A 26,258-nucleotide genomic window follows, 5' to 3' on the forward strand; every position below is an offset into this window, starting at 1 on the left:
CCATAGGCATTCAAACACTTGTTGAATAAATGAAGACAATATTTATTATTGTTAGCATTTGTTTAAGGACAGAAGGTGTGTGATGCAACACCAATTCTGGAAGCATCTTGAATACCTTTTACTTTTTTGCCATCTGATATGGTACTTTATTATTGGACCAATAAAATTTGTTTCACAAATAAATACTTATTTTTTTGAATGTTTATAAATAAATACATGCTGCATGCTAAGTCACTTCAGTCCTGTCCGATTCTGCAACCCTATGGACTATAGCCCACCAGGCTCCTCTGACCATGGGATTCTCTAGGCAAGAATACTGCAGTGGGTTGCCATTTCCTTCTCCAGATCTTCCCGACCCAGGGATGAAACCTGTATCTCCTGCATTGGCAGGCAGGCTCTTTATCAGTAGTGCCACCTGGGAAGTCCCTATAAATAAATGATTATGTCTGAAAATAAAATTTTAAGGAAGCTTATAGGTAATGAAGTCGGATTTTTTAATTGAGAGAAAAGAACAATGATGAAAATTCAACAAATAGCTTTTATAGAGTATTACTCAGTACAAATTAAAATACACTGAGTGTCTACAAGAGCTACCAAGGTGAAACAGTGCAAGGGGTGAAACTTCTCAACACATTAATAGACCAGTATTGACATAGGTCAGCATTCTTGATACATAGTGAGATTGTCTTTCACAGTTTGCAAAAATCTATTAAAAGTGATAATTTTCACTAATGTTAAGGGTGTGGAAAAGTTAGAAACCTCATAAACTAAAGAGATACAATTTTTTAATTGAGATATAATTGACTACTTTGTAGTAGTTTTAGGTGTACAACATAATGGTTTGATATGTGTATATGTTGTGAAATGATCGCCATAGTAAGTTCAGTTAGTATCCATCGCCACAAAGAACTACAAAAAAAATTTTTTTTTTTTTTGTGGTTATATAGCTTTTCTTTTGAGCAGTTTGGCAGAATGTGTAAATGTTTAAATCAGAAAGGAAATGGGATTTTGAAACCTCATTCGTTACACATCATGATGTTTGGAGATTGTTTATCTTCAGACTGTCAATTCTATTATAAAAAGAAAGGGCTTCAGGTTGAATGCATGAGACAAGTGCTCGGGCCTGGTGCACTGGGAAGACCCAGAGGGAGGTGGGAGGGGGGATCGGGATGGGGAACACATGTAAATCCATGGCTGATTCATGTCAATGTATGGCAAAACCTACTACAATATTGTAAAGTAATTAGCCTCCAACTAATAAAAAATAAATGAAAAAAAAAGAAAGGGCTTGAGACCTGAGGCATGATGTCTTAGCCAGTTAGGAGCTAAATTTCTTGCAGATTCTTTTTTTTTTTTTTTTTTTTTTTCATTTCTGTTCTACATATTAAATCTGTAACGGCGCCTAGCTGGATTTTGATAACCGTGTTAATCAGTTTTTCTTCCACTCTCAGGGAGAAGCTCATTCGTCTTCAGCATGAAAATAAGATGTTGAAAATCAACCAGGAGGGTTCTGACAACGAGAAGATCGCCTTGCTGCAGAGCCTTCTGGATGACGCCAACCTCCGCAAGAACGAGCTGGAGACGGAGAACAGGTGAGGGCGTGGCGGCTACTCCACTCACCCTGATCTGATCCCTTTAAACATAGATCTGAGCTGTAGGGTGCAAGTGAGAGTGTTTTCCTCTGTTTCATATCACGAGTACTTTTTTCCACTTATGGGCAGATATGCCCAAAAGGGCTGTGTCTCTGTGATAGCGGCCCCATCTTCAGTTCTTCAGGCAAAATGATAGGAAAGTCCTGCCATTTCCCCTTCCTAATCACTAATTAAAACTAGAAGCTTAAATAGCCTGCCAATGTAGGAGACATGGGTTTGATCCCTGGTCCAGGAAGCCCCCACGTGCCAAGGAGCAACGCAGCCCATGCACCACACCTCCTGAGCCCGTGCTCTAGGGCCCTGGGGACACAGCTCCCGAAGCCCAAACACCCTGGAGCCACAAGAGAAGGCTCAGCAATGAGAGAGAAGCCCACTCACCACAGCTGGAGAAAGCCCGCACGCAGCAGTGAAGACCCAGCGCAGCCAAAGGCAAAATTAATTACTCAGAAATAAACAAAATCATTAAAAAAAAACCTAGAGGATAAAATCACGTCACCATTAATTGACAGTCTTTGGAGACACTTTTACTTCATCGTCATGATCAGATTAATCAGTTTGCCCTGTGTAGACAAGCTGATGTTTCAAAGAATCAGTTGGTATAAGGAACACAGTGGGATCCCTCGTAACTGAATTGATAGAGCTTTCTTTTTTTAATCTGTTAATTCTTGCTACTCTAGTTGGAAATCATCCATCTTATGAATAATCCAATTATTTTGAGAATTTAGTATCTGCAAATCTAATAAGCATATCACTTTGCTGCTTGTAAGTTCTCAGAGTGTTGCAGTAGGCAGTCATTCCAGCTGCTTTTAAAAGCAGTTCTTACTCGGGCAAGGATTACTTTTATATTTTGTTGTGACAATCTTCTGATTCTTTTCCTTTTTGGAACCGTTTCTTAGATCCCAAACATATGGTGTCTTTTCTTTCTCTTAGAGCTGTGATATTCTGTCATTTTTTGAGGGATTTGACATTTTTATAAATAGTTTCACAGTTGATGTGATATTGCAGATTCTTTGCTTATTATGCCTGATAGATTTGGCATTTTCCAGGTATGAGTCAGTCTTGAGAGTCAAAATTGTTATGACAGTTTTACATACTCCACCTTTCCTCCTGTGACTTTAATTTTTAAACCTGCTGAGGGAGAGTCAGCAAACAGTGTATGTCACAGGGTGAGGTATTAGAGCGTAATTGAATATAAACATAAGAAGACATTTGCATATCAACTCTTAGGAGCATAGAGTACTTTATTTAAAAAAATACTTAGAAAAAGTGGGAAAAGAGAAAGGAGAGGAATAAGAACAGTGGAAAATAGGTGGCAATCATGCAGAGCCCAGCTGAGAGCATCTTGAATTACCCCTCCATCCTCGGCCTCCTCTAAATCTTAGCATCTTAGTCGGGAGAACCTTCTCCCGACACTGATTTCTTGTCAGTGAATCAACACCTACTACACCTTCTGTAACACTTTGCCATGTCTTTCACAGGCCTTACTACAGCTTTTGCCCTTTTCTCCTTAAAAACAGAACGGCTAGCTGTCATTCGTATTACAGCACCTGTACATACAGATGACTGGTTACCTCCCAAGTGCCTGTTATTTGGTTTATCAGATTGCAACACCAATAACTTACCTGTATATCATAGCCATCTGTGGGTTTTATGACCTGCCACAGTAATAATAATAATAGTAGCTAGCATTTATTAAGCCACTCTTTGTTCCAAACACTGTGCTGAGTGTTTTGAACATGTGGTCTTACTTTATTAAAGTTTTGCAGATGGAGGAATTTGGACTGAGACCCAGGCCACCTGACTTCAGAGCCTCTCGTCAACCAGTTTATCTTCTGCCACATTTGTAAAACATTTTCTTTGACGTCTTCCGCTCACTGAATGCTTTTCCTCTTAGGTGAATTATCATGTGTTGTCTTACTGAGTTTAGTAAGTACGCACATTACCTGGTCTCTGCCTTAACCTCCTAGTGGTTGACAGCCCTGGACTCGCATCAAGCAAGCAGAGTTTCAGTCTCACTGAGTCTTGGAGCTGTATGACCATAAATCCGATTTGCTCACAACGTACCTCACCTTAGAAGGAGAGCTCAGCCTCCAAAGTCCCTTCCAGTTAGTTTTGCAATAAGTTGGCATTTGTTAGAATCCGTGATACCTGCTGACCCTCCAGCAGTATTAGGAGAGGCATGAAGTGTCCACAGCACAGCCACATCAGAATCTCTCTCTCGTGAGGTCGGCATTATAACCCATCACTTCTTTTGTCGGTGAACCTTTTCATATATATTTACGTACGTTTTTTAGCTTCATACATGTGTGTACATGCTTGAGCCATACTTTAACCAGTATTTTAGATTGTGTGTGATGACACTTACAATGGCCTCCACTAGTAGTAATATTTGCTGACTAAATAAATTTCAAAAATCGCTAGGATGGAAAGTTGAAATAGTCTTATAGTTTGATGTATTTTCTGTATTGCTTCCTGAGAAGATTAAAGAAAGTTACAGTCAGTAATGTACTTATGTACCTCTGTTCCCATATTGAATGTGAATTTTCAGATAATTCTTTCACTGAGTGGAAAAGCGATTCCTTCGTGTGAAAAATTACCAATTATTATTATAGGTTTATTATATCTTTACTGTGACTCTCACTAAATTATAGCACCTGGAGGTTTCTAATAAGAATTTCTTGTTGAGTAAAAAGTTTCATGCTGAAATTCTTGGCTGTTTGGATTCTAAATAGTCATTGTCCTGTTTTGTCCTTAATGGGGGGCATCTGACTTTTCCTAAAGTGTTAATGACTAGAACCGCCAGCCCCATGGGAGCATCCTGGGCTTTTCTTCCTCCCCTCTTTACCGTGTTCACTGTTGATCACTTCCCCCTCCTCAGTTCTTCTCAGCTTCAGGAGCAGCCCTCGCTCGCTCCTTCTGAGTCCCTGGTTCCTCTCCAGGGTGAGCCGTCCCTTCCGCCCTCTGCTTGGTGATCTGCTGGGGACCTTGCTGGTCTCTTGTGCACTGAGCCGCACTTATGGCGGCCACTGTCGTTCATGCTCACGGCTCCAGCCATCGCCAGACGGCCCTTGGGTCTGTAGGGCCCGCTCCGCCCTCCTGCTGGGCGCCAGTTGCAAGGGTCTAGCCGCTGTAACAGGCATTTCCCATCACTTCATTTTCAACAAATACCGGGCAAGTTTCTTCGTTTTCTGGCTCAGCCTGTCCTCCTGTGTTCCCTTTCTCAGGAAGTAGTTCTTGGTCGCAGAGAGTCAAATCCTCAGCTGTATTTTGCTCCTTCTGTTCGTTTGTGGTTTCTGTTCTTCTCCTCCTCAGACCCCTTCTGTTTCAGGGACGCGTGGTCATCACTGCGGTGGCCTCTGCCCGGGCTTCCTGCTTTCCTGCTGCTCTCCGCCTTCCAAAATGATCTCTTTGACTCGCCCGGCACCGTGATCTTTCTGAAATACTGTCAGCTCCTTCAACATCACCCAAGACCCACTAGTCCCCCGACCGTTGCAGCCTAATGATCTAGAGAATTTGTGGAGACTGAGCTCCAGAGTCAGCATTTTTAAAGGCTGGCTGGGCTATTCCCTTGCAACCAAATTTTAGACCTGATTATAGGAAATGGCAACCTGCCGCAGTATTCTTGCTTGGGAAATCCCATGGACAGAGGAGCCTGGTGGGCTACAGTCCATGGGATCACAAAGACTCAATCACAGCTGAGCGACTGAGCATAGGATAAATGAAAACACACTTGAATTTCACACATGGTGGCCCAGCCTCTCCTCTGGTTTCATCTCCAGGCTTCCTTCTCCTCATCACGTAGTCACAGTGTAGAATTCAACCACATCATTCCTGAACTCATCATACCTGCTCCCTTTCTGTGCCCTGTGGACGTGCTGAATTCTCGGTCCTGAATCCCCTTTCCACCATTAACCACACAAGCATTTTATTTGTTGTTCTGGTCTCAGTTCAGGTGAAGCCTGACTCCTCCACACTCTGAGGTGTGGTCCTCGCTTCTCTGAGCAGTTATCACTCCTCTCGGTACTTCTGTGTGCTGTGTTGAAGTATTTATCTCGTATATTATTTGTTTACATTTTGCCTCCCCAAGTGCAGGTTTTTTGTTTTTGTGTTTTGGCTGCGCCTGGAGACTTGCCCAATCATAGTTCCCTGACCAGGGACTGAACCCAGGTCCCTGGGAGTGAAAGTGCTGATCCTAACCACCGGACCACCAGGGACATCCCACAAGGATCTTTTACCACTACACTGAGCACTCATTTGAATAAATGTATACTGAAGTGAATTTCAAACGAATATATGTGCATCAGTATACCAGCTCAACACAATGTGTCTATCAAAAACACTGCATTGGATGTCATCATCGAAATTTCAAGCTATACAAAAAATAATGACAAAAGTGAATTGATACGACTGTAATATGAGACTTTGTTTTGCTCGTTATATGAAAACCTAAGGCAAAAGGTATAAGTTCAGTCAGAACTTGGAATATTAATGTATGTTTTATTTCTAGGCTGGTGAATCAAAGACTCCTGGAAGTACAGTCGCAAGTGGAAGAGCTGCAAAAATCTTTACAAGATCAAGGCTCAAAGGCAGAAGATGTAAGTCTTATTTTATACAGTAATGGTCCAACAGTTTCATAATGTTTAGAAAAGCTATAACATTTTTTATGGTCTCTATCAAAATAACTCTGATTATATTGGTTATAGAAAAGAAACAATATTTTCCTTTTACTGACAGTCCTTATGAAAAGACCAGACTTTATTGTTTCATTCAGATTCACCCTGCTAGGAATTAGAATTTCATTTGTAGTTTTTAGCTAAGGAATTAGGCTTTTGTGTTCCATACATGCTCAACTCAGTTTTCAGAGTATTGATTTTCCTTCTGGTCAAAAAAAAAAAAAAAAAGTGCTGATAGAATCTTAGCATGTTCAGGTAGCAATGTTTGATATAAAATTTGGCTTTAAGAAAATAATGCCCTTCCTAGAATCCTACCCTCTCCGGGTTCATGAGTCCCTCTTTCTGCCCCTGCCCTTGGCCACACACACACACGCTCAGACAGAAGCTCATTGACCTTCTTCCGTCCGCCCCTCTGTCACAGCCCTGCCTGCTCGGCAGGCGCTCGCCGAGGATACAGCAAGAATGTGGAGGCAGAAACAGCTCCTCCTTCACCTCCTCCTGCTCCCCGCACATCAAGGTGCTCACGCGGCACGTAGCAGTCAGTCTAACAAAGGCGTGCACCAGTCTCATTTTGCAAATCCTGTACATTTAATAAGCTGTGTACAATAGAGCTACACTTGCAGAGAGCTCAAAACTAACCTGAAGAGGGGATAAAAACTGAATGCTCGTGACCAGTCTTTGCTTCCGTCAGGTGGTGATTTTTTTCCCATTGCCAGCGCAATCCGCTGACTTTTGAGTATAAACCTGTTTGGTTATTCTCATTGTTGGAGTCATTCTGGGCACTCAGCATCAAAACTGTAGACCCATCCAGTTTCATCCAGCCTCAGTAACCTAAGAGGGTATTGCTTAAGGCCTGAGGGTGTGAGATACGAGAGCTCATCCATGACCTGATGATTTCTTGGGTTTCTTACGCGTGCACCGTCTGGGTTACGCTGGCCACGTGCCCTCTGAGGTCACAGGTTGCAGCTTATCCTCTAATGTGTAGTCCTTCTTAGCTCCCCACGTGAATTCCCAGTTCCCCAGATTCTCACCAATGTTTATACTACCGCATTCCCTTATTAAAATGGAACTAGTTTACTTTTTACACATGCCTTTATCCAGAACGCTAAATGACAAGCAGAGCCAGCATTTGTGTGTGAAAGTACTAGTAAACCTCACCAAGAGGGTCTTAGAGGTGAACCAAAGTGACATTTCTTAGTTCAGTGGAACCACTAGGTCCCTTAAACTGAGGTAACCCTAGACTTGGTTTTGGTCTTGGAAACTCTGAGGAGACTTCCTGTTGGTCTGTTACAGCAGAGAGGAAGAATGTGTGGGTCACAGGAAGTAAATATGACAAAACATCAGTGTCTCCTCAACCTTAGTGTTAGAACAATAACCGCTATACTTGTTTCTCTAATATTAAAGCACACAGAAAGAGATTTATTCTACAAAAAATAATTTTACATGGCTTGATTAGGTATCACTGTGGGGATGAAATCTAATTAAATACGCTGCGTGTCACTACTTCAAGAGACGACATTTCAGACATGAGTTTCCAACCCTGAAAGTACTGTTAGCATAAATGACCCGGTTTATTTGACTGTTCAGTGTTAATGAGATGTTTTGCTGTAAATTCCTGAAATTCCTCTCAGAACTCTCCACTCTATAGATTCAGATAGAAGCTTTCCTCACTCTGACCACAGGCTGGAGGGAAATGTGGTCCATGCCATGTGGTTCTTCCCCAGCAGATGTTTCATGCTATTGTCTTCTGTCTCTCGCTCAGCCTACAGTGTTGCCTCTCCAAACATGTAATGCATAGAACCACCAGCCAAGTGGGATGGGTCCTCTCTGAAGAACAGCACAATTTCCGCCCATTTCTGTTATCAAAAGCACAGTCGTGTGACCTTAAGGCAGAGTAGCATGGTTTGCACATTTTTATTATTATTTTTATGTCATTTATTTTTAGCGTGGAAGCAGAAAAGCATTGGTTCTATCCAGGCATATGGATAATTTGAGCTAGCCACAGTGTATAAAACTCCAGAGAACAAGACAGGATGAGATCATAGAAGAAAGAAAAATGTACATTTTTTGAACAAAATGCATATCTTTTACTTCTGTTCATGAATTACTAAATCGTTCCTTCTGTTGGCTGCTGTGTATGCTTCGTACTAATGTGTCTTCTCTGTCTCTTGGCATGGTTTCTGCTCAAGGCTATTGTAAGTATGGCTTCCTATTCATTTCTATATATTGAGCAGTGTTTTGATGTATGCATTATCTGCCATCATAGTTGATGTTGTTGAAATTTTAAATTACGGGGCTTCTATGCAAAATGAAGATAACCAAGATTACCTATAGGTTTGTGCCCTTTACAATTCAGATACTTAAAGGATATCAAAAAGCTAACAAGTCAGACTAAAAGGAACTCAGCTCCTTTCTCTCCCCACCGCGCTCCCACCCCAGTGTTGTAATTGGTTTGTCTTTATAAAGTGTTTTGACACGAGCTTGCTGCCACGGTCTGGCCACCTCCTGCCACACTTTATGAGAGAACCAGTCTTCAGCTGGAGAGGCATGTGGCCCAGGAGGCAGGAGCATGAAGCCTGTGCATAAACTCTGGGTCTGCAGGCCTGGGCTCTAGTGCGGGGCTCTGGAAGCGTCCGGGCGTCCCCCCAGCCTCACTTCCTCATCCCCAAGAGGTGTTGGTGGTACCCACTGTGGTGAGGTTGCCACGAGTCAGCGCACACAACAAACTTCAGTGCCATGCCCGGCATAGTAACCGCTCATTAAAGCATCATCTTACTTGCTGCATACTATCTCAGAATAAACACTGACAATGAAATTTGCTTAGAGCCTAATCAAAACATAAATGCACAGTGAAAGCGAAGATGTTTTTTGAAAGTGTGTTCGTTTCACCCTCGGCACTGGAGAAGGGACGGCAGTAATCAAAAGCCAGCGGGATTGGTGTCTTTCTCTGTGCCTGGGGGACGCGGTGGTGGAGAGCACTGTGGCAGTTGACACGCTCAGCAGAGCAGGGCATGTCAGTAGTCCAGGGCTGGGTCAGAGTGAGCTGGAGCAAGCGATTACAGCCATCATTATGGAGTCGGGGCTGAAACTGGAAGGGCCTGGTGTGAGGGGTGTGCCCCCCGTGTGGCTCTGCACTGATTGGACAGTCTGTTTTCTAAGTCCATATTACTTGAATCCGGCCGAATTAATTATGTAACCATGTATCTCAACATGAACTGCTTCATAAAATTCATTCGTAATATGTACCCCACTAGTACTGAGTTTGATCCTGAAACCTGGCGGTCCTGTATGGAATGCCATTATTCTTTGCATACATTCTGACCTCCTGCATCTCAGGAGACTTTTTTTAATACCCAATCAAAGCTGCATTCCCCAGCGTGTTAAATGCTGTGGCTAACTTATCTTTCATTTTCCCATTCCATCACATTAGTTATTTCCAGCCTGTGCTAATCAGAAATCTCGGATTAAGTCACTCATTGTTTATATAAGTTGATCTCATGACGCAGGGAAAATAACACAGTGGACAAAAAGTATCTTGTGTACGTATTTGTCATTCAGTTGTGTCCGACTCTGTGACCCCATGGACTATAGCCTACCAGGATCCTCTGTCCGTGGGATTGTCCCAGGCCAGAATGCTGGAGTGCGTTGCCGTTTCCTCCTCCAGGGGATCCTCCTGACCCAGGACTCAGACCTGGTTCTCCTGCTTTGCAGGCAGATTCTTTACTTTCTGAGCCACCAGGGAAGCCCAGAAAGTGTCTTAGGGCAAGTCTGTTGCTATTGTTAGACTTTTACCTGCCTATTGTGTCCAGGAACATTAGGTCTGTACCTAAAGGACTCTTTGATTCATTTCCCTGGCTATAAGTAGAGAATTCAGATATGCAGTTTTGGGGGTTTTTATACTGATTGCTATCACTTCTGAGCTGTTGTCTCCCTTATCAGAGAGAAACAAACGTGGGTACATCATGTGTTTTCAGACTCTGATCAGAGAACTTTCTGAGGGCTTGCTCAGTTACTTGCTACCCTGAGCAAGTACTCTTCATTTTTTAAAAAAGTAATTAATGTATTCGTTAAAATGTCAAGTAATAAACTATTTTCTATTTTCCATTTTCAGTCAGTTCTTCTAAAAAAGAAGCTTGAAGAGCATCTGTGAGTATAAAAACTGTTGCGGCCCATTGTTGGGGTGTCCAGAGAAGCAGAAATATTTTGTGTTGGTGGCTACAAAGCATCTAGGCAGGGGACCGGGTGGCCCTCAAGGTAGAGACGATCATGAGACATGTTAATAGTGACTGGTTTTCATGGAAGACAGTTTTTCCACGGACAGGGAGAGGGGGAGATGGTTTCGGGATGATTCAAGCACGTGACATTTATTAATGCCCCTGCTGAACGGATGGGAGGCGGAGCTCAGGTGTGACTGTGAGCAGCGGGGAGTGGCCTTAAATACAGTGAGACTTCCTCACCTCCTGCTCTGCCACCTGGTTCCTGACCAGCCACGGACGGGTGCCAGCCTGTGGCCCAGGGGTTGTGGGTCTCCTGGTCTAAAGGGTCATCTCCACCCAAGGTCCTTGAATCAGACCAGTTGCTGCATTAGAACTGTGTTCTCACATGAGCTTCCAGAGTTTTCTGTCTTCACAGTAGTATTTATGGTCCCAGGTAGGACTGTGTGACCCTCCGAATCAGGAGGCAGAAATGTTTCCTGTAAGAACAGAGAGCAGTTGCTTCAGGTTCTGCAGACCATGGTCTGTGCCACAGCCACTTAGCTGTGGTTCGAAGGCAGCCGTGGACAGTGTGAGTGTAAAACCAGTGCTGTGACTATGTCCCTGAAGCTTTCTATGCTGGAACCGGCCTCAGGCTGAATTTGGCCTCCTGGACTGCTCTCTCCCAGCTCTAGAGCCTGTGGCCAGCTGAACCTTCCTTTTTATATGAATGTTTTAAAGTATCATTAAGCTTGTCACGGTGGCAGCCTTTCAAAGACCTCCTTGCATTGCTAGCATACCCGAACACGACTTTTTAATCTAGAAGATTCCATCTTAAAATATGACATTTGTTTTCTCATGAAGAAGTGTCTGTCCCTCTTTATCGGAGGTTGACGATGTTAGGCATGTTTTGTGATTTCTCTCACACCTAGTATCAACTTTAGTCCTTCTATCTGTCGTACCCTGGCCGAACTCTGTCCTTAAAGACATTGAGTGTGGGTGGCCATGGGTTGCCAGCCTGGTGGAGTGTTCCATTGGTGGGCTGTGGTGAACCAGACACCCTGGGTACCTCAGAGCTCACGTGACATGTCCTGCAGGGATTGGGAAGAATTCTCCAGTCCGGCAGCTCGCTGTGTGCTGTCCAGATTCTTCTTTAATGTGGCAGAAGTGAGTGCTCCGAGCCACTGACAGTTGGTAGCAAGTCTGACCCTGGGCAGGTGCTTAAACTTCTGGAATAGCACCTGTCACCTCCCAGCCGCTGGGGGTTACCTGCAGTGAGAATTTCATGCTGAAGTCTGTCCTTTTGTCATTTCCCTCCCCTTTGTTGCGGAAAATAGAATACCTGTTGTTTCATAAAACTACTACCTGACCATGGTTCCGTGTTCAGTCATTTACATGGTAAAAATCTTCCTCAAAAGCACCTGATTAGTGAAGAGGAGGCCTGTCTTAGTTCCCCGTGGCTCCCGTGACAAATCGGCAGAAGCTGCAAGGCTGAACACAAGTCTTGACAGCAGTGGTCACGGTCCCAGGTAGGCCCCTCCGGGCCAGGAGTCAGAAACGTTTTCTGTAAGGAACAAGAAAGCAGTGGCTTTAGGTTTTACAAACCATAGTCTGTGTCACAACCACCTAATTCTGATTTGAGAGCACCCACAGACAGTATGTAAACCAAGGCCCTGTGTCCTAAAAGCTTTCTACACAGAAACGGGCCACGGGCTGAATTTGGCCCCCTGGGCTGAAGGTTTATATGAAAGTGTGACTTCTATCTCAGACTCTGAGATTTTTGTCTCTCTTTTTTAGTCGTTTAGAAAATATTAATATGTTGGTTAAGTCTTTTCATCTTTGTTTCATAGCATTTGTGCGCTATATGCTAGTGTATCCTAAGAATAAAGAACTTACCTCTTTCATTTCAAGTGAACAAAATGCAAAACAGTAGTAGGTGACGCAGTTGTATATTTTGGTACAGAGAGAAGCTGCATGAAGCCAATAATGAGCTGCAGAAGAAGAGGGCCATCATTGAAGATCTTGAGCCAAGATTTAACAACAGCTGTGAGTTTTTCCTGATTATCAGAGTTTTCAGGTGGTTAGGCATGCGTTACCCTCATGATAATGAGTTTATGTAAAATTTTGTACTTTTAGAAATAGGCCCTATTATATTTTCTAGCGATTAAGGAATGTGCCCTGTTCACAGAGAGCACAGAAAGAGTATGTGTGTGTGTGTGATCATCAGTACAACAGTTCTTAGATTTCTAGTTCCGTTGTGGTTTTTCCTTAACTATGAATGCTAATGAATATTTTATGAAGTTATTTTCATAGTGTAGTTGCAGTATATCAGCCAAACTATTTTCCTTTTATTAATATTTGCACATGTAGGTAACTTGACCATCGATCCTTTTGTGTGGAGGCGGGAGCAATACAAACTTTTACTTTTTTCGTGTTGTAAAATATACATAACATAAAAAATGACCATTTTAACCACTTTTAAGTATACAGTTAAGTGACATGTTAAGTACATTTGCAATGTCACACAGCCACTGTCTATCTCCCGAACTTTTTCATCTTCCCAAACTGAAACTCTACTAATTAAACACCCACTCCACACCTCCTGTCTTCCCAGCCTGTGGTCACCTCCATCCTGCTTTCAGTCCCTTGCATTTGACTCTTGTATACAACGCGTATAAGAGGAATCATACAGTGTTTGTCCCTTTTTGTCTGGCTTATTTCACTTCGCATAATGGCTTTCATTTTCACTTCATGTTGAAGCGTGTATCAGGATTGAAGCTGAATAATATTCAACTATTTGTATACATAGACCACATTTTGTCATCCCTTTAGCCTTCAATGAATGCTTTTTATAATTTGTGTACTTCCATAGTATAGTTTTTATTTCTAAGAAAAGCATTCTGTTAAACAAAAAGATTGTGAATTTTTAAAAATAAAATTATATATAAGGATAGACCAAACAATCTCTCAAAGCTGTTAACTATTTACTGTTTTGTCAGTTGAAGTATTTTTAAAGTTGTTATGGTCTTTAAAAAAAATTTTTTTTTTTTTTTAAACTGTCTCATCAATAGCCTTAAAAATTGAAGAATTACAAGAAGCTTTACGGAAGAAAGAAGAGGAAATGAAGCAAATGGAAGAACGATATAAAAAATACCTAGAGAAAGCCAAAAGTGTAAGTGTGAGTCTGCGAGTCTTACTGCTTTCCGATCATGGTTTACTGACATCTCGTGATTCTCATGATACACGCCTGAACCATGGCCTCTCAGACCATGAGGAGATGAACCGAAACGGTGCCCCACCCGCGGGCTACTTCCTCGTTATCAAGAGGAAAGCACCTTTCATTGTAGGAGAGGAGGGGCAGTCCTCACCTTGCCTAATAGTTCAAGTTAGCTGCATGAGCAACTTCCCTGGTGATCCAGTAGTTAAGACTCCACACTTCCAAGGCCCGGGGACATGGGTTCGATCCCTGGTCAGGGAACTAAGATCCCACATGCCTCACTGTGCGACGAAACAGAAGATTAGCTGCACGCCCTAGGAGACCTGACCTCTGCCTCCCGAAGAGCCTCAGCTGTGGTCAGCCCGAATCTAAACTGGCTTCCGGGCCTAGCTGCCAGTTCCCCGGGAGAATGAGGTTATTGGAACAGGTTAAATAAATTACCTTTAGAAAGTCATCAGATAAATCCAGATTTTTGGGTGAAAATCCATGTTATGAAAAGTAGAAATAGGCATTGGAGTGGAGGGGGAGCCCAAGAAGTCTGTGTTAAAGGAAACGTGCTGTCACTGTTCTGCTCTTACAAGTTTTCTGTAGACTTGATCATTTTTCTGCAGGCTTGATTGGTTTTGACAGTAAACTGATGGGCCAAAAAGACCCCTCCTGGAAGCCCACAGGTGTCCCAGCTAGACCTGTGTCCCCCACCCGAGTCTAAACCCCAGCCTGTGGCAGAGGAGACTGTCACAGTGACAGGCGTATAGACATGGAGACCCATGGCTGGACTCACACATCTGGTCAGAGGCAGAGGTCTCTGAATCAGTTCAGAAGAACAGAAAAAGGAAGCCTGCCGTCAGTCATGTCTACTGTACTGTGATTGATGAGTTTTAAGCCAGAATTACTTCTTATAATGGACTCTTTCACTTAATTTTAAACTTTTCTATAATTAAAGGTTGTAACAATGGAACATCATTTCATACATTCAAATTTTAAAGTATCCTTGTGAGATAGCTTTGGACTCTCATAAGGTTTATCCTTTTTTTTTTTAAAATAACTGCTGCCATAGATGTCACACACTGTAGATTTGAGACTTAAACTTTTTTGTTTTATTACTTTCTGCAGGTTATCCGTACTTTAGATCCTAAACAAAATCAAGGAGCAGCACCAGAAATACAAGCTCTTAAAAATCAGCTCCAGGAACGGGACCGGCAATTCCATTCATTGGAGGTAGTTTTCTATATGATATGATAAGACATTTGATTTTTTTATTTTTGATTCTAGAAGCTTTGCCATGTCCAGTCTCCACATCTGCAGGGCACAGTTACCAAAATCTGTGGCTGCAAAGTCCCTTATAGACAGTAGTGAATGTGGTTATTTGCACACAGTCTCTGCACATCATCCATGTGCGCTGAACCATGTCCAGGTTAGTTATGCAAGGTCTTCACTGTTGCTCGGGCGGTAACGAATCTGCCTGCAATGTAGTACCTAATGCCGTGTAAATGCTATGGATTTTTTTGTTTGTCTGTTTTTTTCTATTTTGGAATATATGGCTTTTTGTTTGTTTTTGTCATTGTTTAGTCGCTAAGTTGTATCCAACTCTTTGTGACCCCTGACCTCGTGGATTCTAGCCCACCAGGCTCCTCTGTCCATGGAATCTCTCAGGCAAGAATACTGGAGTGGGTTGCCATTTCCTTCTCCAGGGGACATTCCCGACCGAGGGATGGAACCTGTGTTTCTTGCATTAGCAGGAGGATTCTTTACCACTGAGCCACCTGGAAAGCCCTGTGCTTACTGTTCTGGGTGTCGAGTTGGTTGACTCTGTGGATGCGGAACCTGTGGATGTAGAGGGCCAACTGTACAGTTGTGCCCGTGAATTTAGATGGGCGTGAATTAGATTTTTATTACTGTTGAATGTTTTTCATGTTTACATGCTTACATGTGTTTGCTTTTTAGAAAGAATATGAGAAAACAAAGAGTCAAAGAGAGATGGAAGAGAAATACATTGTCAGTGCCTGGTACAACATGGTAAGAAAATAACATGTCAAAACACTTTGCAAAGTTCAATGAGTGTGTATTACTTGTTACACTGCCTTTAGTGTAGAAGTCCTTCTACCGAATGAATCTGAAAGTAACTGCCATCCTAACACACACTGACAAAACCCTAATGCTGATCTTAGGGCCGAAGAGCAGATACAAGAACCCATAAACGGGGTTAGAACACTGTGGGCACTGTCCTGAAGGATGGGAAAATTTCTGTCTCTCAGAACCATTTGTCCTTGGGCGTAGTGACTTCAGTCATGTCTAAACACAGATGGAGTAGGTTTTGTTTTGTGGGACTATTTCAGTGCCTTTGCAGGAGTGGTTCTTGTAACGAAGATAGTTTAACTGTCTCACAGGGTTTGGTAAATGTTCAGTGTGGGACCCTGAACAAATGCAGGTTTTGAAATTGAATTTTCCAATACACAAAAAATGTATGTATTGCAGGGCAAAATAAATGCTCACCAGCATTTTGACTTTCAGTAAGATTTTTCCAGATACGGAGAGCTATGGATTTTGAAGAATGCTGTACTTTTTTTCAATATTTTTTTTCCTAGACCTTTTCATCTTCTCTGTAATAGCTTTATTTCCTTTTGGGCTGCGTGGGGTCTTGGTTGCTGTGTGGGCTTTCTCGAGCCGCAGTGCGGGGTCGGGGGTCACTCTGTATTTGGGGTGCACAGGCTTCTCACTGCCGTGGCGTCTCTTGTCGCAGAGCACAGGCTCCAGGGCCCGTGGGCTCAGTAGTCGCAGTTCCCGGGCTCTAGAGCACAGGCTCAGCGGTTGTGGCGCACGGGCTGAGTTGCCCCGCAGCGTGTGGGGTCCCCGGACCAGGGCTCGAGCCCACGTCTCCTGCACTGACAGGCGGAGTCTTTACCGCCGAGCCACCCAGGGAAGCCCTTCTTTTTCCTCTTTGTTCTTCCCAACACGACCACTTTTGCCTTTTCAGGATGTGAGTTTAGTTGCCTGCGACAGATTCCTTTGCCCATACCCATTTGACCCTGTAGTTGTGTTCGTGACACAATACCATTTTACAATTACAGTTGTAAATCATGCCATTTTACAGCTACTGTGTCTTAAAGGTTAGTGTCCCAGGTCTGCTAATAGTGTAATTTGAGCTTTTGTCAGAAATTCACACAATTTTGTGGCATGTCCACATTTATATTTATTTGCCTTGGTTAAAGCTACATATTTAAGATTTTATCACAATTTTAGAAAAGAAAAGAGGAAATCTTACTGGATTTATGGTATCACTACTGTTAGTATAGATTAATTGAAAATAAAATGTAAAAAATAAGAAAAAACTGTATTTAAGGGAGGTCTCTGGGAGCTGGTCCTGATGTCACCTGTACTGGTTCCTCTTTGACCTCCTTCAGGGTGAGTGTAGCAACCTTGGAGCGCTGACCCTCAGTCCATACTAGTGATTTCATATAGGTGATTGATTTTCATGACTTCACATATTATGTTTCTTATGGAACCAAACTGATGTACTCTGTGACGTGGTATTTAAAGAAGAATCCTATTGATAGTTTTCAACTCTGCAGAGAGTGAAGGAATAACTCCCAGTAGGATCTCACAAGTTATGTTCAGATAAGATAGCTGGAAAAGCTTCATAGGGCTTCCCTGGTGGCTCAGAGGTAAAGAACCCACCTGCCATTGCAGGAGATACGGATTCAACCTGGGCCAGGAAGATCCCCTGGAGAAGGGAATGGCAACCCGCTCCAGTGTTCCTGCCTGGAGAATTCCATGGACAGAGGAGCCTGGCGGGCTACAGTCCATGGGTCACAAAGAGTCGGATGTAACTAAGTGATTAAAGCAACAAACAGCAGAAGCGTCATATATCCATTCAGAAAGTTCTGTATCTCAGACAACTGAAATGGAAGTGAAGGTGATGAGTAGCTCAGTACCTGGTGAAAGGTATTAAGTGTCTCAGAGAATGGCCTTGTGATGGACCCTGAGATCTTAAACGTGTGTCAAGAAATTGAATAAGTTGCTTTGATAATGAAAGTTTAAAAAAAGATAGGTATGTTTTAAATATAATTGTTAATATATGTAGGCAAATCAGTAGGTTAAATATTACCAAAAGATACTTGTCCATTTTCTTCAGATCCTTAAATGGTTTAGTTTCAAACTGAGTGAAAAACGCATCCTGGCTTTTCTCACTGGGAAAGTGGAGGATGTTGGGTCTGCCTCAAACGCTGAGCCCTGACCCCTGTTTCCGTGGAGCTGACCAGTGATGGGAGGTGCATCTTGTCTTCTGTGCTGGTTGCCCAGCTCCTCTGGGTGTCTCTCTGCCTCTCCTCCTAGCCCTGGTCCTCCCGCCTCCTTGTCGCCAGCGTCCCCTTGCTCCCATCGTCTTGTCTGCAGCCACCGGCGGGAGGAGCCAGCCGCCCTCAGCTCCTCCCGTCTCTCGGGCCAGCCTTCTCTCCAGCCCATTCAGTGAGCACCGAGGCGTCTTGCCCCATCTGCTCAGCCCATTCAGTGAGCACCGAGGCGTCTTGCCCCATCTGCTCAGCCCATTCAGTGAGCACCGAGGCGTCTTGCCCCATCTGCTCAGCCCATTCAGTGAGCTCCGAGGCCGTCTTGCCCCATCTGCTCAGCCCATTCAGTGAGCACCGAGGCATCTTGCCCCATCTGCTCAGCCCATTCAGTGAGCTCCGAGGCGTCTTGCCCCATCTGCTCAGCCCATTCAGTGAGCTCCGAGGCCGTCTTGCCCCATCTGCTCAGCCCATTCAGTGAGCACCAAGGCGTCTTTCCCCATCTGCTCAGAGTGCTCACTGTGGGCTCCTCCCAGTTTAGAGAGGGCCGCAGGCTGCCTCCCTGCTGTTCAGGTCGTGGGCCCGTGGGTGGGCTCCTCTCTGTCCTCAGGAAAGACCCCTGCGCTAAGTGGGCCCTCTGCTGGGGGCCGCCAGGAGCTCCCCTTAACTTGAGAACACAAGTCTGCCTGGGAAGAAAAGCAGCGCGGTGGTACGTATTCACCTGGTGTGACTCTCCGCCTTCAGAAAGAACGAGTGCTGTGTGGTCTTCTGTTCACCTAAACCCTGTGATTTCCGTACCCTACAGAATCAGCCGCTACCAATCAATCACCCTTTTTCTCCCTTGGAAAATCACTTTATACATCTGATCTGAAAGGGAAGTGTGTATGATTTCATGTGGGTGATATAATTCCAGAGATCCATCTCCTTATTATCTACCGTCCAGATTATTGTAAATTCAGAAAATTCAGCCTTCATTTCTCCACAGGAAGATTTGTACCTAATTGTTGGAACTAAAATATCTGTAAGACCTCAATCTGTAATGAAGAGAATTACAGATTAAATCGTGCCTTCTGGCCGCACGTAACAAATTCTGCATGATGGTTTTCCGCTGTGAGAGTGTGTTCCCGTTTCCTGATGACTTCTTTTCCCTGTGATGTAGGGGATGACTCTGCACAAAAAGGCGGCTGAAGACAGGCTTGCTAGCACAGGGTCGGGCCAGTCGTTCCTGGCGAGGCAGAGGCAGGCCACCAGCACGCGGCGGTCTTACCCGGGCCACGTCCAGCCGGCCACCGCAAGGTAGACGCGTCCCGCCGCTGGGGTCAGAACACCCGCGTTCAACACACACTTCTGTCACATGTAACGGCGTTTCAGGAAATTCAGCCCGCTTGTATTTCGTCTCTACTTTATGTTACCATTTACTCGTGTCTCATTTGAGGACTTTCTCTCTTCTATATCTGTAATGTTTTAGTTTCTCAGTCCTTTATTTTGTAGTCCTTTCAGTTCCTTTTAACGTGCCAAAAGATCTTTTTAAATGCCCAATTAAACGTGTTGTATATTAGTGTAGTACTTTTCTTTGTATGAAAATGTCCTTTCCCCAATGGTGTAGGCTTTGTAATGAATTAGATTTTCTGCCAAGAATTGATATACAATTTATATTCTTTATCGTGCCTCTGTGTTACCATGCTTTCTAAGAATGTCTTTGTTTAAAGGGAATTGATCTTTTTATGATGTATTAATCTGTGTTTTCAATTGTTTTCCAAATGCACTTCAGATGACTTACATATTTACTACATGAAATGGTTGGCAAGTGCACTTTTTGCAAAGACATAAATACATCGGCAGAGGTGCTAACCAGCTGTCACCGAAGGCCCCTGGGAGAATTATTTAGAGGGGAAAAAATGAGTTTTCACATTGTTTTATAGAAAATTAAATTTGTCTGAAGATTTGGAAACTATTTTTAAAACATAAATAGAATTTCATTATTTCATGCTATCTTGTTTGCTGGCAGAAGTGAATGTGTTGGTTAGGCTATTCAAGGAGAAATTACAGAAGAAAAAAAATCAGGCAGTACATTCTTTTTTTTTTTTTTTCTTGTTTTGGAATATCACAGTAACTGAGGATCAGATTCTTGCAATGGGGCTAACACTGAATTTCAACCACCCTCCACGTCTCAATGATTTATTTTTTATATAACTTACGAGTCACAGGTAGCCTTACCTTCGGGGTAATTCCCTTGCTGACTTGCACTTCATTTGTCTTATTCCTTAATATAGACCCTTCTGTTTCTCACTAATTCCTAATACTTAACATCTTTAATACCAGTCATTAAGATCAGTAAGTGACTTCCTGTGTGTGACGTTTATGACAGGTCTGTTTCTTAATTCTGTGGATGAGTCTAAGAATTGGCTGCTGAGTAGATTCTCTCTCTGGTATTTGGTTGCCCCAAAGTGCTTACATTTGTTGACAGATTATAAACTGTTTATTTACGTTGATGAATGGCTGTCAAGTAACAAGAGACTGTGAAGCACTTTGACTATATAAGGTGCTATATAAATGCAAAATATCATTCATTTGAACATGAAATGTCTCTGGCTCACTTTCCATATTGGTTTAAATATTTGGCCCCAAATTATATTAAATATATTCCCCTCCAGCCTTTCTCTTGCACCACAGTCCATTTTTTAAAAGCAAAAATTTACTGAAATTAGGTTGATCATTTGTTCAGTTTTGGTTTTAGATAGGTTACCTATTAAGAAGATTCTATTTCATGTACTTGCTGTTTGGAAGTTCAGGTTTCATTTAGTTTTGTACATTAAATATAAATGAGTAACTTTTTTTTTTAATGAGTAACTTTAAATCAAGCTAAATGTACCTAAGAATTCTCAGAAACTTTATTTGGATGTCTGATTTTAAATCCTTATTTCCTTTTTTAAAGAAAATGGTGTTTTCATTTGTCCTCAGAACCTGTACCTGGAGAAGGGTATTAGAATGTATGCAGGAGTGACTCCATGCCTTGAGCTAATTTTTTACATTAAGTACAGAAGTCTGAGCTCAGTGTGAATGCCTCCGCCTGCTAAGAAGAAAAGCAGGAGGAGTTAGTAGGAAAGGACAGAACCACGTGAGTAGGTGCATCCTGGGGCTTCTGGAGGCTGGGCAGACCCAAGCACATGGAATGTGTTGACAATAAAAGATTAAAATCTAAGATGGTTCAGCCTCGCCCACCCCTACCATGTCCCATCCCCTTATTTCACAAATTATAGAGAACAGATCCAACTGTTTTAAAATAAGGCATGAACACTAACCTCGGTAAAATTGAAATTACTGGTAAATACACCAACAGAATAAGATAGACTAAAACCAGAGTCCCTGAGCTGTTTCTTACGTGGATTCTATCCCAAGAGATGAGGAGTCTTCCTTTTAGTTCTCTATTTACTAGCCCCGTCCTGGCCTCCTACCCACCCACCTACTCAGATTTGTTTCTCTGCATGGGAAAGTGCCAAGCTCCTGGAAAGAAATTTTCCATCCCATTTTTCTTCAGCATCCCATTATTTTGGTGTTTACATTCATAACCTTCACTCACCTTTACAGCAGGCTTAAGTTTTAGTATATTGCTTTCATTCCACAGCAGAAATGTTATTTCTAAACACTGTGTGATGTTTTTTGAAAAGCAGGAATAAAGCTGCACTGTCCCAGTGAGAACCCTGCTTCCTTAGCCCAGCTTTTGGGCAGGGTTTGATGAATTTCTCTTTCCCCAGCGATGATTATTAATCTCTAGGAGGTTTGTGCCAATGCAGTCTCTCTGCAAGTTGCGAGACAGTGGGCGCCTCACGTAGGCGGGAGCTGAGCTGGGCCGTGCCGGACAGATGCCCACGCACAGTGGCTCCATGAAGCCCGTGCTCCCTGGGGCAGTGAAGCCAGTCCTGACGCACCATGGAGTCAGCACAGAGTCACTGCGTTAAGGGTGGGACAAGGGGTCACCCCAGGTCTGAATTCTTCTAAACAGAAACCTTATTTTCTGTTTTCCTTCTAACCAGGGTGAGAAAATACAAACTTAGTAATGAAAGACCACAAAAGTATAAATTTTATATTCTGCAGTGTGTATTTAACAAGTTTGTAATGGGGGGAAAAATCCAGCAAATATTATAGTTTACCACATCTTTAAAAGAGAATAAAAAATACAGTTGTACATATCTTAAGAGAACTCATACAAATTCCATCATATCTTTTTAGTATTTGTCTGATTACCTAATAACCAAGAAAAAAAGAAGTCCCAAAAGAAAGGCTCCATTTTCTTTCTTTCTTTTTTTTTGGCCACACCACGTGGCATGTGGGATCTTAGTTCCCCGACCAGGGATTGAACCTGTGTCCCCTTCATTAGAAGCAGGAGAGTCTTAACCACTGGACCACCAGGGTAGTCCCAAGACTCTGTTTTCTAAACACTGATCAGGATTGAATTATTTCTGTTTGATAAAACTGGCTAGTGAGATGATTTCATTATAATAAGGATGATATTGTCAGCTGTTGTTTTGTCTGGGTAGTAACAGCTCAACTGCATAAACTTAAGCTAAATGTTTCCAGTCAGAGGCATCCGGCCACATCGATCAGCAGGCCTCAGGAAGGCATGCGAATCTGTGCTGTTACAGACAGACCAGCAGTCAGATGTGAAGGGAAGTGGGGTTTAAGTTGAAAGAGAGGTACATTTTTATTTATGAATTCTTTTACTCACACTTCCTTCTTAGTTGCAGCTTTATTTATTCACATCTGATGATAGAAGATATTTTTTGGAGTCTCTTGCTCTCTGACCAACATTCATCTTTTAAAGATAACAACACCCTGCTAAAAGTTTGAAAATCTATCCTGATATAGGAATTGTCTTGAAGCAAAATTCTAAATTTTTGAACTTATCCTGACTTCCTACATTGAATCTCCAGTGGTCCAGATCTCAGACTCCGGGAGCATTAGAACTTTCCCCAGTTGGAACATGTGAGGTTTATCTGACAAAGCACTTGTAACCCGGATAATATAAACCTCGTTAGTTTAGAGCCACCCAGATAAGAACGTCTGTGACCCTAGAGGGAGAAGACAGTGCTTGGCATTTTGCTTTTTTTAGCTGAGAGCAAAACAGCAACATGAGTTTTGTTGTCTGTTCCTTAAGCTGTGGACGCATGTTTTGACTTTTTATCCTCAAATTACAAAGTGACTCTGCCTAGAAATGGCTGTGGAACTGATGGAGGGGTACATTTCTCAGCAGTGACGTCTGTGTGGTACCCCGCAGGGTAGGAACAGAATAAGAGGGGATCTCAGAATCTTTGAAAATTATTTTTGCATGCTTTTTCCGTTTTCTCCCCCCCCCCCCTTTTTATAATGATCATCTCTCTTCCTCTAGTTCCAACTGTCAAAAGGGCAGCTCATTTTAGTAGATGTAGAGGCCAGTTTCACTACATTTAGAAAGCAGTTCCAAAAAGAAAAAAAGCAGTTTCAGAGCTTATTCTTTGTAACTATGATGATTCGAATATTTTGTATCATGACGTTTTTATATAAGGGAGGCTATTCTCTGTTTGTCTCATCGTTTTTTACTTTCTATAAAGCATATTTAAATAATAATTGGTGTATGTTCATTTTATTGAAAAATTTGAAAATGTTTTAGTGAACAGTTTAAGCACGGTAATATTATTGTTCTTAAGTTGTGCAATAAATAATGTTTATTTCTCAGAAGCCTAAAAAACATAAAATAATTTGCTACTGACACAGCTGCCCCTCCCCATCCCCCTAAATCGTGGAAGTGTCAAAATTTTGCTCCTGTTTTTCATAAAGTGAAGGACAGGGCAAGTGTGATGACCTCCATCTCTTTTCAGTCACTGATTATGTTCTTGAGAAATATGTACCAATAATTTGTTTTAAAACAGCCTTTTATCAACCTAATTTCCATGTATTTATAAACATAAAAGCTTTAAAATTTGTATTTAATATTATCCTGAAATATACTTGGATTCTTCACACTGCACTTAACGTGATAGAGAAGGGACATTACTTGAGAAACAAGAGACCTGAATCTAGTTATGGCAAGTATATGAGTCTGGCAACTGCGGCCTGACAATGCTTCCCAAGAATTCTGTTTCAGCAATTATGCCTCTCTTGTGTACTTTTCTGCCTTCTAACATTTTCCAATAATATCCTATGAAATAAGTTTGTATGCTACATGTAAGAGAGCATAGAACTCTGAGAAAGTAATCTAAGGCTGCCAAGGCAGATCCATTCCTAAAGAGTAGATCGATTATCGGCAGACGAAAAGACCTAATTATAAACAAGTATCCAGGCAGATGGAAGTGCTGACACCATTCAACCTACACTTGGTCTTAATAGTAATACTAAAGTAATAGTTTACATAAAGTCTTCTGACTTTATGGTCATTCTTTACATGGTCATTTTGTTTAAAAAAAAAGTAGACAAAAATCATTTATTTTCTAATCATCCTTCCTTTCAGTGGGTACTCACTGGGCACAGATTAACAGTACATGTTTGTGAGTGGAGAGGAAAGCATCAGTTTTCATCTTGAAACTGGTAATCCATTACTCACTCTAAACTAGATCTTTAAGACTGTGAAGATAGGATGGTGTGATGAGATGAGACATCTCTGGTGACTGAAACTCACTACCAACTCCCTAGCAGTAACCTGGCTCTGCTGATGTGTGCGGTTTACAAACCGTACGCTCAGTTTGATGTCTGCCTTAATTACACACAGTGGCCCCGCAGAAACTCTTGTCTAAAGTGAAGGCAAGAGTAGACTTCCTATGTGCATATGTTCAAGGGGAGCCTTTGTGTACCTGGCAACATGACTGCCAGGCTCTGAACTAGGTGTTCGGGGTCTGATGATGAAATCATCAGACAAAGTGTGTAGGTGGCCTTGGAATGTAAGGACGATGGGGCTATCAAATACCCTAAGTTATATCGACTCAGAGCTTAAAAGGCTAAGTAAGTATCATGAGAAGAGCAAGCTCAGAGTGAGAAAAATCACCAAAGCATGCTGAGGCTTTAATGCATGTGGGAGACTTCTGAGCAGTCATCATTGCTTTAGAGATCTCTTAACTGACAAAGGAAAATAATTAGATTAGCATTGATAACTATAAAACTTATAAAAGGGACTCGTGTTTATTCTTGGTGTAATTTGTCAGCCTGTGGACAGTTATTACTGTATATACATTCTATATATGTAGAATATATATAGTGTGTTTATTTTATATATGTCACTATTAGAGTTGAATGTCTTAATATTATTTACTACTTCTACTCACTTATGTATTATTTATACTTTACTGCAAGACTCACAGCACTTTACTTACTAACATTAGATAAGTTTTTCCCTTCTACCTTTCTGTGGCATTTTCCATGTACATCTTTTCCACTGGGGTTCCTTTTCTTGTTTTGGAAGACCACTAAGACAGCCATAAAAGATCGCCCAAATAAATGGGCTGTGCTCTCTTGCTGAAATGTTTAAAGTCTGATCTGAAGTTCTGAGTCTAGAACTCTATCTGAAGCTGGCTTGGGGCTGCGAGTCATTAATTATATTTTATATTTCATGTTAATAAGACTCGTGAAGTTAATACTTATGAAGCCAAGGTCTCTCACAGACACACTTTAAACTCCTTGTTGCTTGGAGTTGCATTAATAAAAAGTGAACAGTCTTCTGGTTCACCAGAAGATGCTCTCACCTTTCATTTACCTGTCTCCTAAAATACAGACTGGCAAACTCTCCTTTACTTTCATAGTTTCTTCATCATTGCATGTACTCAGACACAGGAGAAAGAAAGCCAGACTCCAGGAGCTGTGATGTCCAAGAATCTGGAAAATGCTGGGATTGAGGTGATGGCAAAAAGCAGATACTAACCATGGCAGGATGCAACAAAAGTGGTCTTAGTTCTACTATAACATATGCCTTATGAACTTAGCCATTTTCTTAAGTTCAAATATGGCAAAGTTTCCAGCTTTTTTCTGTTGAGAGATGTTTTGTGGAGTCAGGACTCTTTTCATTTGTACTTGAATATATTTGTATTCAAATCGTGGTCAAAACGTACTGAAATATTTGTTGTTACATAAACATTAACACAGTGATTACTGCCAAAGAACAGGGAGATATGCTCGTTAAGAACATTCTCGTAAGAGTTTTGTCTTATGTTTAGATGAGAGAAGTGCTTTTAGAGCGTGAATAGTTCTGCAGTGCTTGCTTCTGTGTTGCCCTCTGT

General features: G+C 42.2%; 1 protein-coding gene across 3 annotated transcripts in view; it reads left to right on the forward strand.

Annotated features, from left to right (window-relative positions):
* Positions 1 to 23,622, forward strand: part of HOOK3 (hook microtubule tethering protein 3) — an 83,601-nt gene extending 59,979 nt beyond the window's left edge. For 2 of the 3 annotated variants that reach the window (XM_070459760.1, XM_070459761.1), the window contains exons 15-22: positions 1,452 to 1,592; positions 6,160 to 6,247; positions 10,437 to 10,471; positions 12,482 to 12,564; positions 13,590 to 13,690; positions 14,849 to 14,953; positions 15,680 to 15,751; positions 19,178 to 23,622. In XM_070459760.1, coding sequence (XP_070315861.1) covers positions 1,452 to 1,592; positions 6,160 to 6,247; positions 10,437 to 10,471; positions 12,482 to 12,564; positions 13,590 to 13,690; positions 14,849 to 14,953; positions 15,680 to 15,751; positions 19,178 to 19,318 — 766 coding nt within the window. In that variant the 3' untranslated portion in view covers positions 19,319 to 23,622. Of the gene's footprint in view, positions 1 to 1,451; positions 1,593 to 6,159; positions 6,248 to 10,436; positions 10,472 to 12,481; positions 12,565 to 13,589; positions 13,691 to 14,848; positions 14,954 to 15,679; positions 15,752 to 18,628; positions 18,728 to 19,177 lie in introns of all 3 variants that reach the window. The other variant, XR_011485083.1, reaches the window with a different exon arrangement.
* Positions 23,623 to 26,258: the final 2,636 nt, after the last annotated feature.

This window comes from Odocoileus virginianus, chromosome 32, assembly GCF_023699985.2.
Source record: "Odocoileus virginianus isolate 20LAN1187 ecotype Illinois chromosome 32, Ovbor_1.2, whole genome shotgun sequence".
Taxonomy (NCBI): Eukaryota; Metazoa; Chordata; class Mammalia; order Artiodactyla; family Cervidae; genus Odocoileus; species Odocoileus virginianus.